At 36.7% G+C, this 20,928-nt stretch overlaps 1 protein-coding gene across 5 annotated transcripts; it reads left to right on the top strand.

The window, feature by feature from the left end:
• The first annotated feature begins 201 nt into the window (after positions 1-201).
• LOC122877991 (complement factor H-like) lies at positions 202-20,860 on the top strand. Of its 5 annotated transcripts, XM_044200250.1 has the most exons (23): positions 202-399; positions 529-711; positions 1,034-1,139; positions 1,282-1,358; positions 1,554-1,736; positions 2,598-2,780; positions 2,920-3,111; positions 3,258-3,437; positions 3,864-4,028; positions 4,708-4,872; positions 5,908-6,069; positions 6,955-7,113; positions 7,508-7,690; positions 7,785-7,970; positions 8,486-8,566; positions 10,037-10,117; positions 14,812-14,917; positions 15,710-15,786; positions 17,115-17,306; positions 17,489-17,677; positions 18,610-18,795; positions 19,450-19,629; positions 20,525-20,860. In XM_044200250.1, the coding sequence occupies exons 1-23, from the start codon at positions 330-332 to the stop codon at positions 20,716-20,718; spliced, it is 3,480 nt and encodes a 1,159-aa protein (XP_044056185.1). In that variant the 5' UTR covers positions 202-329; the 3' UTR covers positions 20,719-20,860. The 5 variants fall into 5 exon arrangements, with proteins under 5 accessions (XP_044056185.1, XP_044056188.1, XP_044056187.1 ...); XM_044200253.1 differs by lacking the exon at positions 17,489-17,677; XM_044200252.1 differs by lacking the exon at positions 7,508-7,690.
• Positions 20,861-20,928: the final 68 nt, after the last annotated feature.

Raw genomic sequence — 20,928 nt, forward strand, 5'->3', positions numbered from 1 at the left:
TAGTGTTATTTTGCTTAGTCGTTTCCATGATTCATTGAGCTTATTCTTTCATATAAATCTTAGTCATACCAATATAAGCAAGAAATCCTGGTGTGTTCAAGGTTTTGTTAAGGATCAAGTGTGTCTCATAAGGGACTGTGTGGTCACTTCCTCTTTCTTCTGTTCCCTGTGAGCCTGAGATTGTAGTTGGAGGCTGAAACAGACTTGCGTAATTGTGTCATTGAGCAATCTCTTTTTTGCCTGTGAAATCCACAGCTCTTTCTGCGTATAATAGTGTGTCAGTCTCCAGTTTCTACTTCTGTTTTGCAGTTCAGGGTAATGAAGATAAAATGCATGTAATAACCCAAAGCTGTGTCCTATTTTTGTGGATGCATACACTGACCTTTGTGAAAAGTCAAGGTAAGACCAAGTAGTTCAAGTAATTTGTACGCTTTTTATCTTACCATTTAATTTATTGTTTGATGTTTTCCTGTGGGGATAAACACGCAAAATGATTTATATTTATTTTTGTTTTTTGCTGTCCCACAGACTGTACACTTGAACAGTTTATAAATGGCCCCTTGTATGATTTAAATTTTGACACAACTGATCTGGAGGCCAGCTACGTTGGTGGAAAACAAGTGAGAGTGGGCTGCACTGTTGGCTACAGTGGCTTTTTCAAACTGATCTGTGTCGAGGGAAAATGGCAGTCTAGAGGCAATAAATGTCAACGTAAGTTGCAATCTTTCACTGTTTGGAAATAAATATTTATTCTGCCATTATGAGTAGTAAACACTAGTATACATAATATGCAACATATAATGCTGTATCAGTTTACATTCTGTTAAATGGACATAGTGCTGTGGTCTGAATGAGTGCACAATGCCAAAGCAGGCTAAACTTTATTGCATTATTATTGTTGAATTTATATTATATGTTATAGTATTAAATAAAATACTTTTTTTATTGAATGGAAGAACCACATGCCTCATCACTGCAATTTGGGCCCTAAAAATATATTTACTCATATTCTCTCTCATTCTTACATTTTAAGCAAGATCATGTGGTCATCCCGGCGATGCCCAGTTTTCAGATTTTCATCTGGAAAAGGGAGACGATTTTGTCTTTGGGTCACAAGTTGTATACACCTGCCACAAAGGGTATGAAAGTATTTATAATAACAAATTGATACTGTTGTTTCTTATGTATCTTTGTGCTTTGTAAGGATTATACTTTATCCCTGAGCGATACAACAGCAATACAAGGAGTCATTATCTATTTTCTTTATTGTACTCATTTCAGTTATCAAATGGTGAGTCGCACAAACTACAGGCGTTGCATGGCTGAAGGCTGGGATGGTGTTGTTCCTGTCTGCGAAGGTAAGAGCTGAAATAAAGTATCTTATTGATCTGGTACCTGACACACAGGGGGAAATGTCACTCATGTTTATTTCTTTGTATCATCCCTTGGAAATATTGAAAAACTATATTAGATTACCTGCTAATAGGTTGATACATTTTTTATGCGTTTTTTGGCCATCCAATTTATTTTTTTTACCATGTTTTTCCTTCCAGCCCAACAGTGCCCAGGGATTCTTGTGGATATTAATGTCCAGGTGAATGGGGACCCTGAGGAAGCAACCTATGGCAATGTAGTTCGATTTAGCTGCAAGTCCAGCAATGAAATCCTGATTGGGTCATCAGAGATCTATTGTGATGAAAATGGAGATTGGAGTGCCGAAGCGCCAAAATGTAAAGGTAAGGCAGGCTGTCCAAAATGAAAACAGGAAGCACAGGAAGGTCCTTCCTTTTAGAAAAGAAAAGGGAGACGGAAAGGGGAAGACAGAAACATGTACATACATGCATGAAATACCATAGCAACTACTGTTAATCACCCAGCAACTAATAAGTAACACCAAAAACAACCACTAACGACCTAATGGCAACCATAATAACCAACAGAATTCAGTTACCACCAAGACCCCCTGGTTAGAAGCTGCATTCACACCATAGCTTGATGAACTTGGACTCATACTGTAGTATAGACAATCAGGTAGACAATGAGGGATTTCTACCACACTCAGATGGTCCCTTTCAACGGGTACTGGAAAATGTGAGACCCAAAACTCCAAATATCCACTGTGCCCCTGATATTATGATGTTTTTCTTCATTTTCAAATTTGGGTCAAAACTAATTCCTAAATTCAAATATAGTTCTAATGTAAAAACGGGGGGAAAAGATTAGTAGCTCAAACTAAAATGTATCTCTAACTGAAACTTAAGTCATAATAGAACTGATAAGGCCCCCTGAATGATCTTCGTGGATGTGGAAATTAAACATCTTAATGGAATAGTTCGACATTTTGGGAAATATGCTTTTTGAGAGTAGATGAGAAGATCGATACCACTCACATATCTGTCCATTCAATATGGCATTACAGCGAGTAGATGGTTAGCTTAACTTAGCACAAAGACAGGAAACAAGGGGAAACAGCAAGCAGACAAACAAAATCGGAAATAAAATCAGTCAGGAAGAAGAGGAATTAAAATAAAACTGGTTCTAATCAAAAATTGGTTTTCTGTTGTGTTATGTTCACGCTTGTGTGTACTCTTCAACAGAGATAAAATGCACAGTACCCATGATTCAAAATGGTTATGTGCCTGGAGATATCCAAGAGTACAAAGAACATGAAGTCCTGCATTTTGAGTGCAATCCTCAATATAAACGTGCTGAAGACAGACCTTCAAAATGCACGAAACTAGGAATAAGAGCAGACTGGACCCCTACACCTGTATGTGAACGTAAGTATAAACTGAGTAATCCAATTTATTGGATTAAATCACACTGACTAGCGAAAAGTGGTGCTGGATGGATGGATGGATGTCATGGTACTGCCTTGTTACAAAACACTAACGAATAATATGCTTACTTTCCCAACAGAAATTAAATGTCGACTGCCACCGACACTGGAAGGAACCAGGTATGAACCTGCTTTCAGAAATGTGTTTTCACCTGGTGACACACTAAGAGTCATTTGTGGAGAGAAGTACTGGATTTCTAACCATCAGACCAAATCAGCACTAGCTAGATGCAAAGATGACGGACAATGGACTGTCAGACCGGTATGCCAAGGTATAAAACTACATGGGCTTCAGTGCCAGAGACAGATTATGAGATTGTTGTTCTTTACTGTATGTGTATGGTTCATTGACCCGTGATGATGATTATTAATCTTATCACGATTTACTTAAAATTCACAAGTCTTTCTCTTATTCTAGAGGTTAAATGCAGAATTCCAGAAGACCCACTTGTGGTTTACTGGTATAACAATTGGAGGCAACAAATAAAACTGGATGAGACTGTAAGTTATCAGTGTAGGTCAGGCTACAAGAGGACAGATGGCGTCACCCGGGCCACATGCGCCAGAGACGGGTGGAGACCAAATCCACTCTGTGAAGGTATTGTGAAGAGTATTCGATGGCCCAGGAACTATCAGGGCAGAGATTATTGATGTTTAAATATATGTGGTGGGCTACTTGTAGTAGACTAATACTACAAGAAAAATGGGAGAACACTTGAAATGAAACATAACTTTATTAGCTGTTTGTTTCAGTGTACATACCTAAGCTGGAAAATAACCACTAAATAGTCAGCAGATCATTACTATTTATTCAACAGGAGTGTCGCTATTCTAGTCTTTTCAGTCTCTGTTTCTACCTTGTAGTAATTCTACGGCTACTACCACTCTCAGTCACACGCTCTCAATCTCTTGATGTCTTTGCTTACAAGTCCACATCACCAACAGTTACCTGTATTTATATGTGTACCAACGATTCTAAAAAAGATGCATACAGTAGTGTATAACTGCTTTTTTTTTTTTTCAGAAATTATATGCGACAAACAGGATATCCCAAATGCAGATATTGTCACCGATAAGCAGAAATACAAATACAATGAACAGGCCGAGTATGTCTGCAGGGTTGGTTATCGTGGACGTCCTACTCGAACCTGTACGGAAAGTGGCTGGACTGGGCGTTCACAATGTACAGGTAAGGAAGTACAGAACAACCGATTAAGTGTTGACACGTTTCATTTTCTTGTTTTGTTTTTGTTTTTATCGGTTTATTTCAGTTTTTACATGCATGCCTTTAAAATCGATTTTAAGAAAGCCCCATTTAATCCAAATCTAGTGGAAACTAATAGCTGAGAAATCTATTTTAGACCCGATTCCTCCAGTTGAACCTCACAGCTGCTACAACTTAAAAGCATTCGGGAGCCAGCAGTATAAATATTAGTACTAGAGATACACCTGCCTTGTAATGTTTATTGGCCTTTAAACAAGTGTAAAGTTGACTACTTGTAGAAGACTAATACTCGAAAAAAAGTGAGATAAAGAGAGAAAAATGGGAAAACAAGTTAAACGAAATATAACTTCAATAGCTGTTTGTTTCAGTGTACGTACATAAGCTGGAAAGTGACCACAAAATAGTCAGCAGATCATTACAATTTATTCAACAGGTGTGTGAGTCACTATTTTAGCCTTTTTATTATCTGTTTCTACCTTGTAGTAATGTTACTGCTACTACCACTCTCAGTCAAACGCTCTCTTGTTGTCTTTGCTTACAAGTCCATAATGTCCACATTTATTTATTGCCAATAGTTATTTCTACATTTAAATGTGTCCGAAATAAATGTGTACAGTAGCGTACAACTGTATTATTTGTCCAGAAACAACATGCAAAAGGCAGAATATCCCAAATGCAGATATTGTCACTGATAAGCAGAAATACAAATACAATGAACAGGCCGAGTATGTCTGCAAGGTTGGTTATCGAGGACATCCTACTCGAACCTGTACGGAAAGTGGCTGGACTGGGCGTTCACAATGTACAGGTAAGGAAGTACAGAACAACTGATTCAGAGTTTTTTTATCTATTTATTTCTGTTTTTACATACATGCAAAAAATAGACTTTAAGAAATTACCATCTTGTCCAAACCTGACAAACTTATTAACTCCCAGTCAATGCCAAACACAGTGACCTCTAGATCATTCAGTTAGAAAACAGTGAAGCTCCTGTCTGATAAAAGTAAGCACAAAAAGGGTGAAACTCCAAACTACTGCGAGTCATGTGTCATCAACAACTGCTTTTATGCCGTATGAAAGCCTTCCCCTTCAGCTGATGACATCCAGCAGATCAGCTATGTGTTCAGTCTTCAGCCTGTAATGGTAAAAACATGCCTTGCCAAAGCGCAAAGCCATGACACATGCTGATCCTTCGTGGGTACACTGAAACAATAGGCTATTTGTGGCTATAATCCTCCCTTTGTCTCAGTTTGACACAATATCAAGGTTTATGCATAATTTCAAGACTAATACATGTATAACCAATATGCAATTAAATTATATTTCTAATTAGTGGCAGGGAAGTTATTTAAAATGCATGGTCTTGGAGCTTTGAGGTGCAATAAATGCAATTACAGTCGTAACGCTCTAAGTAATTGCAAGTAAATGTATTTTGTAGTTTTTAAGTGTAAGATGCAAGAATTTGTTCTCTGTAGAGAGGGCACAGTTTTGAAGGTGGAGATGTGTGTGTGTCTGTGTGTGTCTGTGTGTGTGTGTGTGTGTGTGTGTGTGTATACTGTATATATACATAAACCCTCAGAAAGGGACCATTCCACCCAGTGAATACTTTTGATACTTTGGGACATTTTGCTTATCTTATTTTTACGTAACATCAGTCAAATTTGAAATGGACTGTTACATGTATTTGCTTTTACATTGTGTTGCTGCCACTTTTACTTAAGGAAAAATATCAATACTTTACTTAACTAAATTATTAGAATCTCATGTACCTGATGTTAAATTAAATGCAGTTTCCACTTGCTACTCAGTGTATAGAGTAACTACATTTCATTTGTTTTTTCAGAGATAACATGCAGCAGACAAGATTACCCGAATGCAGACATTTATGGAAATGTTCAGTCCATATACATGTACAAAGAACAGGTCGAGTATACCTGCAAGAAGGGTGGACAATTTACTCTAACCTGTGGGGAAACAGGTTGGATCGGGTCTCCAGAATGTACAAGTAAGAAAATACAATACACAATACAGTTAAAAGGCGGTTTATTCAATCCCTATCTATTTTTCATGCTAACACAACAATTAAAGATATTTTAACAGGCTTGCCAAACACTTCTAAGGCTTGATAACTCCCAATCAATTCCAAACATCATAAAACAGTTCCAGTGACTTCAGATTATTGGGATTATCAGTGCTCATTCTGGAGCACTGCAAGATGTGAGATGAGACAAGGGGAGGTACCTTACTTCCTTGACACAAGCCTTCTTATATGAAATTGTTTTTATCAAAATATCTGAATTTGACCAAAACACCTGGAGGGTGTGTGAAGTACTTCACAATTTTATTGAATTTGTTTCATTGACATTGACAATGCATACCCTCAATGACAAGAAAAGTTACAGCAACAAAGAATGAGTCCATTCCATCATGCATGCATGAATGATGGTGGATAATTATAGTGTGACTGGAGTTTATGTGTTTTAATAGCAACAGAAATCGTTAATATATTCTAACATCTAAAAAATACTATCTACATTGACGTAAAGTTGAAATTGCATCATTTGTATTGTCGAACATTTTCTACTTCAAGCTCTGTCCCTCCCATCAAGACAGGCATGTCTGCTTGAAAATGATGAGTGCAGCTCATGAAGCAGCCATGAAGATATATAACAGTTTTCTCTTTTTGTCCTCTTTTTGTCTCTTTAAAATTTCAAGGCAATCTGTCCAATAATTTTTTTAGATTTCAATCTGTACCAAAGTGGTGGGCCAACAGGCAGACCAATATTACCATCTCTAGAGCACTGCCATTAGCATGGCTAATAATGTGTTGTTACTATCTTTTGATTGATGCTTTCTGAATATAACTTCTTTCTCTGTTTTTCATTGACAGAATGTTCAAAACCTAACGTTCCAAATGGATTTGTAGTTGGCCCATACAATGACACAGTGTACTACACCTGCAATGAAGGTTATAAGCTTTTCACCAAGGGCTGGTGGAGTGAAGCCAAATGTAATGACGGCGTGTGGTCTGGACTTGAACGATGCATCGGTAATTGATCTTTAATGCCTTACAGATCTAAGTGTAACCAGCATAAAGCAAACTGCATATATCATTTTTAGGTAGAAAATTAAATGAGTATTTGGAGTCAGTAAAGATTTCCTGAGGATATAAACAATCAGTATTTTCTGAAAGAGATCGCACCCACTCCCACGCTATACATTAGCAGTGAATGTATCTTGCCTCATTCCTCATAGAAAGCAAAATCTGGTATGACCACAGTGATATTTTTCTACAGGCTACATTAACAAATTATGTATTAGTCTGAAAAACGTGACATCCCTGATGCAGGCTGATTTTGAAAGGAGAAATTTTGTTTATTCATTGCTAATATGATATTTGTTAGCAACAACATACAAACTGTCTGTGCTCGTATCCACTCTAGAGATAAGAAAGTGTCGAGAACCTGTGATTCCTAACAGCAAAGTGACACCTCAGGATAATGTTTATGAACACAAAGACAGTGTCAAGATTATTTGTGAGGAAGGATATCGGGCTCAGGTTGACAGCTTAACTTGTCACGAGGGAAAATGGCATCCAAATAAACCACTCAAAACAATCTGTACACGTGAGTCATCTTCAGTCTTATTTTATCAGATGTAAGTATCTATAAAAAGATTACAGGGTGTAACTAACACTGTACACGTTTTCATCTCTTGCAGCTATTGCCAATCTCTGCAGTTCCCCACCTAAAGTTGACAATGCAGTTGCTGTGACTTCATATAAGAAGGAATTCTTGTCTCACTCTGCTGTAACTTATCAGTGTCGTGATAATTATACAATGGAGGGAGAAGACACGATTCGATGTAAAAATGGGAAATGGGAGGAGAAGAACATTACGTGCACACGTACGTACATCCAAAAGCATTTCAAGAAGTATGCACAACTTGCTAACACAGTTTTAAGAATGGTTTAAACCAGTGGTTCTCAAACTTTTTCACATCAAGGACCCCTAAACTGACACAAATTAGATCACGGACCCCCATTTGACAAGATTTAGTCCCAGGGTCCCTCATCTTTTCTTTTAGATGTTTTACAGAAAGTTTGTGAAACTCATGACCAAAATAGTCATACATTCTGTTATTATGTTACTTATGGATAGAATTATAGCGAAAATAAACTATACCCCTTTTCGCTGAGGACCCCTGGAACCCCTCTAGGACCCTGGGGTCCCTGGGCCCCACTTCAAGAACCAATGGTTTAAACTAATATCAGTATGTTGTTTCGATTGGAGGCAGTCAACCAGGATAGCTTGGAGCATATATTTTTACATAAATTAATCCATCACAGCTACAATGTCATATAACATTATCTATCAATATTACCTAGCAAAGCTTAACATCATGAACCACATGGCTCTCAGTTTCAGGAACAGCGACAGAGAGTGGAGCAGTGGCAGGTCTCCCATCATCTCCAAATAATGTTACTGAGGACGGGAGACCAGGTGAGCTCATAAAGTAGCAACTAAAGGTTATTCCAAAGATGGATCAACAGAGGAAGGGCGCCCACAGAGACTGCTTATGTATAGGGCCCAGAAATGTGTGCTACACCCCCACCTACTAGTCCTGTGCAGTACATGTAGTGCTTCATTCACACGAAAAAACATTGCCTGTGAACATAATCCAGGCCTTTGCAGTGCGACTACACTGTAAAAGATGGGGGACAAAAACCACAGTCCTCGTTATGTGTAAAAATGCATTCTAAAGTAAATAGGCTTCAGCAGTCTGAATTAGCCAAATCAAGTCGATATGTTTGTCCTGGTTGTCATGTTTAGGTTTATTTCTGGGAATGCAACTACCAGGATGTATCAGCTATGCATATGCACTCAATTTAGCTAACTCAGACTGCTGAAGCCATTTATTAGGTTTGGCTGAACTTCAGAATGCATTTTTGCACAGAACGAGAACAATTTTCTTACAGAGTAGTCAACATCTCTTCACGACTTGAAGAAAGTATAGATATATATTATTCTATACTAGAGGGTAAACACACCTAAACTCAGTTTACCTGTATTTCTGTTTGCTTGAATAGTGTCTTTTACATTTTGTATTTATATTTATTCATTCGGCAGACGCTTTTATCCAAAGTGACGTAATAAACGCATAGTGACGAAGACGTCAGACGTGGCAGAATTTAAAAATGTGACTTCAAATAATTTGGTCAATCTGCACCTGTGTGGCAAAAGACAATTACTACCAATAATAGTACTTGTGAGTACTGATCATAGTGGAATTTTCCAGAAAGCAACTCCAATCTCTTCACAAAACGAGATCTATCCTCAGAAACATTTAATTAGCAAGTGATGACAGACAGCAATCTAGGCATCTAAAATACAGAAGACACGATTCGATGTAAAAATGGGAAATGGGAGGAGAAGAACATTACGTGCACACGTACGTACATCCAAAAGCATTTCAAGAAGTATGCACAACTTGCTAACACAGTTTTAAGAATGGTTTAAACCAGTGGTTCTCAAACTTTTTCACATCAAGGACCCCTAAACTGACACAAATTAGATCACGGACCCCCATTTGACAAGATTTAGTCCCAGGGTCCCTCGTCTTTTCTTTTAGATGTTTTACAGAAAGTTTGTGAAACTCATGACCAAAATAGTCATACATTCTGTTGTTATGTTACTTATGGATAGAATTATAGCGAAAATAAACTATACCCCTTTTCGCTGAGGACCCCCTGGAACACCCTCTAGGACCCCTGGGGGTCCCTGGGCCCCACTTCAAGAACCAATGGTTTAAACTAATATCAGTATGTTGTTTCGATTGGAGGCAGTCAACCAGGATAGCTCGGAGCATATATTTTTACATAAATTAATCAGCATCACAGCTACAATGTCATATAACATTATCTATCAATATTACCTAGCAAAGCTTAACATCATGAACCACATGGCTCTCAGTTTCAGGAACAGCGACAGAGAGTGGAGCAGTGGCAGGTCTCCCATCATCTCCAAATAATGTTACTGAGGACGGGAGACCAGGTGAGCTCATAAAGTAGCAACTAAAGGTTATTCCAAGGATGGATCAACAGAGGAAGGGCGCCCACCCCCGCCTACTAGTCCTGTGCAGTACATGTAGTGCTTCATTCACACGAAAAAATACTGCCTGTGAACATAATACAGGCCTTTGCAGAGCGACTACACTGTAAAAGATGGGGGACAAAAACCACAGTCCTCGTTATGTGTAAAAATGCATTCTAAAGTAAATAGGCTTCAGCAGTCTGAATTAGCCAAATCAAGTCGGTATGTTTGTCCTGGTTGTCACGTTTAGGTTTATTTCTGGGAATGCAACTACCAGGATGTATCAGCTATGCATATGCACTCAATTTAGCTAACTCAGACTGCCGAAGCCATTTATTAGGTTTGGCTGAACTTCAGAATGCATTTTTGCACAGAACGAGAACAATTTTCTTACAGAGTAGTCAACATCTCTTCACGACTTGAAGAAAGTATAGATATATATTATTCTATACTAGAGGGTAAACACACCTAAACTCAGTTTACCTGTATTTCTGTTTGCTTGAATAGTGTCTTTTACATTTTGTATTTATATTTATTCATTCGGCAGACGCTTTTATCCAAAGTGACGTAATAAACGCATAGTGACGAAGACGTCAGACGTGGCAGAATTTAAAAATGTGATTTAAAATAATTTGGTCAATCTGCACCTGTGTGGCAAAAGACAATTACTACCAATAATAGTACTTGTGAGTACTGATCATAGTGGAATTTTCCAGACAGCAACTCCAATCTCTGCACAAAACGAGATCTATCCTCAGAAACATTTAATTAGCAAGTGATGACAGACAGCAATCTAGGCATCTAAAATACAATAGATTTAATATGCTTTATATAATATATAGATTACATTCATAAAAGTATATAATCTGGTCAGTGTATTTTATACTTAACTACTTTACATGTACTCTTAGGAGTAGCACCATTTGTATTTTGAATGGCAGTATACTTGCATGAAGAGGAGTAATTACAGAATGACCGGAAAGTTCACTGGGACCATATCATAAGAGTTTGCAGATGTGCTACTATACAGATGCACCATAGGGTTGAGAATTAAGAGCTACATTGGAAGTTGGAAGTTAAATGCTTCTGTGGCTGCAGTGCCTGTACAACTTGTACTAACAACTGTAATTAACTAACTAATAACTGCATCTTGTGCAAAATTAGCTAAGAATAAAAGTTTTGATAATCATTTTCTTGAGAAAAAAAAATAATAACCTATGTATTCATCAGACTGAAAGAGTAAAAACATCATTTGACTTCTAGAGAAAAAAAACACTTGTGGTGCTTTGCCTTAAAGTACAGCATATGGACCACAAAACACCATGAGTAATAAAACATAAAAAATAAAACATACCTGGTTAATATTTTCCTTAACAGAATCATACAAGACAAAAGCACATGTCCTACATTTTTCATCTCAGATTAAACCAAAAAAGCTTTGTTTTATTGCAAAAGCTAGACCAGTTATTTAGAGGGGGATGCATAATGTACACCTACTGCATGTTAAAATGTGATACTGAACACAGACATTTTCTCCCACAGCTCCCACTCAGGACTAGTGATGCTGATTTTGTTCAAGGTCCAAAGAAGTCTTAATAAAAATGTCGGCAAAAAAAATGTATATGGTCTTTTTGCAGCGGTTGTTTGGTCAGAACACAGAGAAAGAAAACTGCATTTGCTGTGTGCATTATTCATACTGATGTATCATCTTATACATAATACATGATCCTGATATATATAATGGTTGGAAAGAGTAACACTGAATGATTGAATCAATTTGTGTAATAATGTGATCTGAAATTATAAAGCTTTGGCATATTGAATAAAGAGGAGAAAATGATGAAATTGTTGTGCCATAAGATGTATGTTGGTGCAGAATTGTATAAATGATGGGGGGGGGGTAGAAAGCTTCAATATGACAGAAAATATTCTACTCCCTCAGTAGTGTGTCGCACTAGTTATGTTAAGACTGAATTTAAGGATAATCTCGTAAATTTCAGGGAAAGGAAAGTGCATTCATGAAAAACTTGAAAAGCTAAGAAACAGCCTTTGTCAAAATATGAATAACCCAAACCCAAGCATGTGCACAACCCACTTTGCTAATCTCTACAGATTTTCTTTTTTAAATTCTGGCCAAACTCTAGCAATAAAACTGTGTTAAAGTGCTCTGATTAACACATAAAAATGCTAGTTAATATAATGGGGAATCTTTTAAATCATGTCCAGAGTTACACAATGGTTAGATTAAACACAGCTCACTGTAGCACATCTCTAAAAACATTTAACAAAACTCAAATTACATAATATATTACACAAATTATTATATTGCATCCATACATTATTCATACAAATTACAAAATTATAAAAAAGCAAAATTTTAAATATGTGTTTTGAGCAAAGATTTAGAAGGAGACAGTGACTTAGCAAACTTCAAATTGCCAGGCAGACTTTTCTACATTTAGGGGCATCTGACAGTGACACATGTTTTGAAGTAATTCAATTCTGAAATTTCCTCTGCAGCATTGCTCATTTGATGTAAGTATGAATCATTACGGCGCAAATAAACAGTTTTGCTCTCTCAGTACCATCAATACCATTTAATCTAATTGCTTCATTGACTGATTGTTGACTGAATGATTTTTACAACTATTCGTGCCACATTGAATGTGATAATCAAACTGGACAGAAACGTTTCAATAATCAGCAGATACTCCCAAACATATCAGACATTGAGCTTTAATTTTAATGCAAAGTTGGCTCAAGATAGTTATAAACTAGTCTGTATGTGTTGCATTTAAGCTAAACAATTTTTTTCTTTGCCTTAATGCTGTTGTGTATCTGATATATTATTTGGTTTTTTTACTAAAGCTTCCCTGGGCCATCCTGTCAGGTCAAATTTGATGTGATTTATCATAAATGTTTTCTGATATCTGTCCCAAATTATGTCAAATCAGTAGAGAGTTGTGTGTGTGAGAGTTATGTTTTCTTTTTCAGCAGCCTTAGTGGAGTAGACAGACTGAATCAGACAAGAATCTATCAGTGAATGCAGGACAAAAGAGTTTTATTTAGAGTTTGTTATTTTCTGGTTGAAAAACAGCTTTTCTGGAGCTTTCAGTATTGCTTATGTGAACAGTGTGTGCTGTGTGTGTTCCCATGTGTCATGTTGTGTTCATACAGCTTTGTGCAATCCCACTGGGCAGTCCATGTTGTGACCCTTAGTGCTCCCTGAGGACTTCGGTTGGGGGACAAACACACAGGAATAGCACAGAAAACAGAGTTTGTCAAAGGAGTTAGCCTCAGTAAGACTCTCATTTGTCACTGCACAGCTGCTCGTCCAAATGCAATTGTCTTTAATCCTTTTGTTTCTCCAACTATGGGGGAATGTGGAAGTTTCCTTATCACAGAACGGTAAGACAGACTTTTTTAAATACTCACTTTCCAAAAGTGCATACGGTTGTTAGGTTATATGTTTTGATTTGTGGTATTGGCTTATTATGGTAGGGCTAGTGTACTATAGTACACTATGCGTGGGATGGTAGGCTTACCTATGTACAGTGTAGTCTCAAAATGATATTCTTACCCAGTCACATAGCTAAATATTTTCTGATTCACATGTTTTGATATGACTGTAAACTGGCATCTGTAGAACACAACTGTTGAGAAGACATGTCTAATTTCCCCTTTTTTCCCATGTTGCTGTTTGTTAGAATGCTCAAAACTCCCAGCTGTTCCTCACGCCCATGTTTCAGAAGAGACCAAAAAAGCTGAGTACCAACAAGGACATGTGATACATTTCACTTGTGAAACTGGTTATATATCAGGTCCAACCATCAGATATGTATGTACAGGCGGAGACTGGTTGGCAATACGCCAGGGAATCTGCTACTGTAAGTTAATGGCTTTCTGTTCTAGTCTTTATTTTGTTGCAACTTGGGTGACTGCAGTAATCAGGTTACTACAAATGTGAATCCTTCATAAATTGGCATTATATATAATATATATATATATATATATATATATATATATATATATATATATATATATATATATATATATATATATATATATATATATATATATACACATTATATATGTATATATGTATATATGTATATATATACATTATATATGTATATATGTATATATATATAATGTTCTATTTGTTAAAAGATCCATCACAATTTTAGGCCTTTGTTAGGGGAAAAACTGAGTGAATAAGTAAGTAAACAATTTGTTTGTTTTTTAAAGAGAAGTTGCAGTGTAGTTTAACGGATTATTGACACGATTGTATTTGTATACGATTAATTGTCCATACTTAGAGATGATAATTACAATGTGCATGCTAACATTTGAAAATATCACTTTTCAAGAAAATTTCACAAAAGTAACTAATTAATCAGATTATGGTACTGAGAGAGTTGAAAAAATGCTGCATTATATTATGTTGCTGACAACGATTTCTAATAACTAGACAACAATCTGCCTCAAAGCAATGAACCAATAACATGGCTGCTGCACAACATAGTGTTATTATCAAAAGAACAAAGTTGGATGAAAATTACGTCACTCAAGCCCAAAGTTCAAAATCAGGTTTAAAAAAAAAACACCTTATTTCTAAACTGTTTGGTTGATCATGCGTTTTCTTTTCTTTTCAGTGAAGCCATGTGAACTTCCTGATGACACTCCCAATGGCTATTATCACATTATCCACGGTGAAGACTTTGTTTTTGGAACAACTATCAAATACTTTTGTAATGAAGGGTATGTGGATCTAGAATGACTCATAGAAACTAGAAGTTTTGGTAACACAACCTTTGAAAGCAATATATAGACACTTGCACATATAAGGACATTTTAAGTGTTTATTAATTTATCAATTTCAACTATATAACTATGTTAAATTCTATATGTTATTGTAATACATTGTCAATCACCTGGTGAACCAGTGACATAGGTTTCACAGGAGGAGTTCTAGTCACAAATTAGATTAATAAACCTTAATAAACAGAATTTCCCAATATATGCTGACAACTATCATAGTTTCATAGTATGTCATAAACCATTGATTAGTTGTGTGTGTATATATATATATATATACCTCCAACGAGTAAGGCAAGTCCTAAGAAGTCAGCTCAATGGCAAGAACAAGGCCCAGGCAATAAACAGCTACGCCCTGCCAGTGATCAGATACCCTGCGGGAATAATAAAATGGCCAAAGGAAGAGATACAGACCACAGACGTTAAGACGCGAAAGCTCCTCACCATGCATGGAGGGTTCCATCCGCGGAGGGTGAAGGACATATATATATATATATATATATATATATATATATATATATATATATATATAGAGAGAGAGAGAGAGAGAGAGAGAGAGAGAGAGAGATTTTAATTGCTAAATAGGGAGGGTTAAAGGAAAGTGTTACAGACATAATTTAATTATTTGAGAGATATCAACCTAGCACATTGTTTTTCTCCCCTTGGTAATTTCTCTGATTGATGGTGTTGTAGTCAGGTGGAAAATGGAAAGCTTTACCATACTGTTCATTGCAGGTATCAAATGGTGAGTAAGGATGACACAAGGACTTGTTTGCTGGACAAATGGACCAATCACATCCCAATATGTGATCGTAAGTCTTAGTAACAACACAGCAGCAATTTTGTTCTGTCAATAACTGTCAACTTTAAAGCTGCACTGGAATTTTTTTGTTTGTTATTACACACAGAAAGCTTTTTGTGAATGTAAACATGCAACAACTGAGTTTTACTGAAGCAAAATAGGGTGACTCTCCAGCATGTCAGAGTTGCACAGTGGGAGGAGCTATTACAGGCACCCCTCGTTCGGGAAGTAAAAGCTCCATTCATTTTCCCCAAAGATAATGTTAAATGACTCACAACAACACTTCTATGGTGTGGATCGTATGAAACTCCCGGTTGAATCATCAGTACACAAAAGATAAACAACTGAATTAGAAAATATCAGGTTCTTTGATTAAAAAAAAAAAGTCAAAGGTACAAGCCTGTGTACATAAAAAGTTCAGGGTAGACTTTAACTACGACTCTCAATGTCCATTTTGGCAAGAAACATCTAATGCCATTACACTAACGGCGATTGGATTACGATGTTGTCAAAACTGATTTTACAATCAGCATATCAACCAGTTTCTTTCTACCGATAGTTCCTACATAAAACTGCTCACAGCAAGGTCTGTGGATTATCTTGAGTAACCTGGTCATGATTTCTGCAAAGGGACTTTGCTGTTGAGTTTAAAAAAAAAAAAAAAATGTCTTTGGCACTTTGAGCACCACAAGCTGAGTGCCATCTTGTACCATTATATTAAAAAAGGCAAACATCTCTACGGCTGATATCTCCAAAACTCTGCAACTCACACCAAAACAATCTAGATGGATAAATAGAACTACAGGTAAGAGGAAAAATATGTCTTTTTGATTTTGTGGTGAACTGTCCCTTTAAATCAATTCTGTATGAATTCAGTAGCTATGGTGCCATGTTTTTTCCACCACCCTAAGGTTTTTGAATTTGCTACAACTGTGGTTCATGCTTTTCACTGGCTTCTACTCCATGGCAATGGTGGCCGAGACTCATGGGTACTGTAGTATTTTAAGCCATCCACATACCGAAAAGATGGATAAAATGATTTCTCAGAAACAAAGCTGAAATAATTAAAACTGGTGGTCATAACGTAAACCTCTAGGGTCAGTACATTATCTAAGAGTCCACTGTTTTTATGTTAAGTAACAATGAGGATATCATTAAAAATTAATGTGGAAAAACACAGCCCCTCCCACTTTGCAGCTCTATGGGGAGACTCTGCTCTCTGTTGAAATCCCCCTTTGGGATTTTGGGGGATAAAATAAGTTTATTTATACATTAAATTCTTGCCTTGTTCAGCTTTTTTTCCTTCAGTGACCTGACTGACTGTTTTTGTTTACTCAGCTTTAAGCTGTGACCCCCCGCCTGCAGATGGAGGGCTTATAGTAAAAGGTTTACCAGAAAATGAAGAATCCATACTTCCTGACCGATTCCTCACATTCAGCTGTGATGGTCCTGGGAAATATCTGAATGGCAGTTCAGTGCTGATATGTGGTAAAGATGGACAGTGGGATAATCCATTCCCCTCTTGTGAAGGTAAACCCTTTAAGACAAAAAATAATTCCATATACAATATTTATGTGCTACCTTTTAATTGTGGCGATTGTTACAATACACTAAAATGACTGCAAACATTATAGGGGGGCCCCAGTGGAACATAAACCCCTGCCCACTGAACCTCAGTTTTTATTTGATAATATCTGTTTTATTCTTTCCAGACATCACTTGTAAAGTTGGTGTGATGCCCCTTCATCTCACTGTAACTGGACTACCACCAGCAAATGAAACAATGAAGATTGGACATAAATTATGGTTTCGATGCGATGATCAATATGCACTGGAAGGGTCTGATGGAACTGAATGTTTACAAACTGGGCAGTGGAATGCCCCCTTTCCAACTTGCCATGGTATGTTCACTTTCATTGGAGGTTAATCCCATTTATATTGACTTTATTCTCCTTAGTTTATCCATCTTTTTAGGCAAATTTAAATAATTAAGGCATTTTTATCATATCTGCCTTTTCCCCTCAAGAATCTGTATGTATACCACTGATCATCTTTTAAGTTGATATGGTGAACTTCTTAGCGAAGAGTTGCCTATTTACACATGCGGCAGACATAGAGAAACATTAGCATTCATTGTTGTGTTTATTGAGCTGTATTTCTGGCCACCTGGCAAATGAAAGTCCAGATTAACTCTCCTTATAGCTCTGTTTTGGTCTTCACCAACTCATAAGATTTGGCACTTAAGCCACTATGTTCACTAGCTAATCGCTAACTGTGTCTGCTGTTTGGTGCTGGGCAGGTGACAGTCAATTTTCAGAGCTCTTTTTGCTGAAAACAGATGTCTTCTGATGATTAAAATGGCACTAAGAGAGCAGTGATATAAAACAAAACAGTAAAGGTGCAGGCCGGAAAATCAGCAGGGACCTAAAGACGATAAAAAGCTCTGCAGAGCTGAGGGGAAATGCGGAGTCGGGTGATGATTCTCTGTGGATTCGTCACTACGACCCCTTTCACAGAAAATTAGTCATGTGATCCATTGTTAATATAAAACTATTAATTATAGACTATTTAATGAAAAGAAACATATATGTAGATTGAAACTTTAGTAAGTAATGACCCCATCTACTCGTAGTGTACCTTTTCATGATTCAAGTAAGCAGTAAATGTACAGTATATACATTTGCATACAAAGGTAAAGTTACAGAAATTTGGACAAATAGGATTTACATCACATTTGGGTTCATGAAAACCAAAAGTCAGATCTTAAGTCTAATATGCTACTGTTTATACTGTATAAACCTCTTGACGAAGCAGATTCTCTTCTTCAAAACAGAGAAATGCAACGTCACAGGTGTACCAGCCAATGTACGCATCACCACATATGTACCAAACAATCAACTGAGAAAAGGACAGAATTTAAGGTTTGCTTGCCGCAAGCGTGGAGACACTCTTCGAGGGAGAGCATCGGTTGAATGTTTAGCAAACGGACAGTGGAGTGATCCCTTCCCAACATGTGGAGGTAAGTCAGTTCTTTCCTTGCTCCTTGCTCCTTATCTAGGGAAATAATGAAAAAAGATGATCCATGACACAACTTGTGTGTTCCCCACATTGCACTGTGAGCTGTGAGGTCTTGATTTTCTACGTTTACCCTGCTACCTTGCCCTGACACAAATTGTCTTTGTGCTGCTATTTTGTTCTTCCTAGAATATAGTATTTATTCTTAGTGCTTCTTAGTGTTTCAAGTTTCATAAAAAATACTGTAGCTTAAGACGTTTTCACTGGTATTAACATTAATTCAACTTAACTATAAAGTTGACTTAACACCTCTCTGAAATGGGTCCGAACAAGACCTGAACATTAAAACCTGCATGCAGGTAGGATTTATTGCAGAGCTGTTGTATTAGACTGCATTAGTTGAAGCGAGGTGTACCTAATAAACTGGAAGTATATGGATATACAGACCTCTATAAGAAAAAGACTTTTCTGGAAATGGCTCGTTTATATTTATTTTTGGTGGTTTACATTTACTTTAAAGGCAACAATACATGTGACTGCCCAATATTGTGTAACTGCTGATCAGAGTCAAAGATCTGTCAGTCTAGGTGAAAATGTTATATTTGCTCCACAATAATAATGAACTTGTACTTTCTCTGTCATTGCCCACATTCCTTAGCTCCTTTGGGTTGTGGGAAACCACCGGTCCCTGCAAATGGAGACACCAAGGAAAGTGTTCGATTCCGGTACTTACATAATGAAAGAGTTGAATACATCTGTCAGAGATGGCACGTTATGGAGGGTGAGCCTTACAAAACCTGCAACAATGGTGAATGGATTGGACAGATGAAATGCCTCAGTAAGTTAAAATTCCCTTTCTATTTTTCATATTGCATTCTGTGAGGATTTTGAATTGGTAAAACTGATTTTGGTTTCTTTACCTGTAGCAGTTTGATTATGATTAGCATAATATAACCATTATACAGACCCATTACATAATTATTATTATTATTATTATTATAAAACATTACATCATGAAGGTGGACAAGCACTAATGAATAAGAAACACTGTCATAAATTATGCTGACAATAGAGCACAACTCTGCCCACAAATCCAAAACACAGTAACTACATATTGGGTTGGTTAACTAAAGTTAAAGCTGAATTTACTCACTGATTTTTCCCTAGTATTGTTATCAGTATTGAAAAAAGGACACTCCTGCTAAAGATAATAAGCTTAGCATATAGTAGCAGTAACAGTAGGTCAAGTGCCATCTCAGCTTTTGAGTGAAATTCTCAAAAGCTGATTTGGTTTGAGTAGGCTATCTTTAAATCACATATTTAAAATAAATTTAAATTGTTTTAAATTGTAATTGTAAATGTATTTATTTCCATATACTTTAAATACAATAAATATGAAACATTTTGTTTCTATGTACTGTGTCTTCTTCTAAAGATTGTTCAAAGGCAGAGTGCAGTACATGCATTTTGTAGGTTTTATGTAGGTTCTTAATCAATCTTAAAAAATGGTATAAAATTAAGGCAATATAAACTTTCTATATGTTTCAGTTTGCTGGCCAGTAATGCTCTATATGTTGTAACAGAAAATGTTACTAATTACATTTCGGAAGATGTATTTAGTTTTCAAGCACCAAATACATTGTTTTATTCAAGACTAGCAATAATTGTATATGGAGTATGATGTACAGTCATTCCTGACTTTAATAACATGCTATTTATCTGTTGTCTTTCAGAACCCTGCACTGTGAACAGAGAAACCATGAAAAAACATAATATTACCTTCAGATATACTCGTTACGATAAGCTGTATTCAGAGCATTCTGATGAAATTGAGTTTGTGTGTATCAGAGGAACAAGACATGACGGATCAGTGAACATGCGTCAGAGGTGTGTTGATGGTGTGATGCTCCTGCCCACTTGCCAGTAAAGGTTTTAGTCAACTGGAAATGATAAACATGAGATGGCTGGACAAACATGTAAATGATTAACCAAAGTAAAGAGTTGGACCAGTTATGTATTGATCCAGTGTCTATACTTCAGTGCTGTGTTTAATAAAACAAATATTTTCACGTGGTCTGTTTTCTGCCTCCAAAATCATAGCATGTACATATGTTATGAGACTAAAGTCTATCTGAAT

The sequence above is a fragment of the Siniperca chuatsi genome, linkage group LG6 (assembly GCF_020085105.1).
Source record: "Siniperca chuatsi isolate FFG_IHB_CAS linkage group LG6, ASM2008510v1, whole genome shotgun sequence".
Lineage (NCBI taxonomy): Eukaryota > Metazoa > Chordata > Actinopteri > Centrarchiformes > Sinipercidae > Siniperca > Siniperca chuatsi.

What these genes read in the sequence shown, in the direction of transcription:
- LOC122877991 (XM_044200250.1), top strand. Translation starts at nt 330, where the DNA reads ATGCATGTAATAACCCAAAGCTGTGTCCTATTTTTGTGGATGCATACA. An exon ending in TGGGCGTTCACAATGTACAG is followed by an intron (nt 4,029 to 4,707) that starts GTAAGGAAGTAC and finishes TTATTTGTCCAG; the next exon opens with AAACAACATGCAAAAGGCAG. An exon ending in GAAGAACATTACGTGCACAC is followed by an intron (nt 7,971 to 8,485) that starts GTACGTACATCC and finishes CATGGCTCTCAG; the next exon opens with TTTCAGGAACAGCGACAGAG.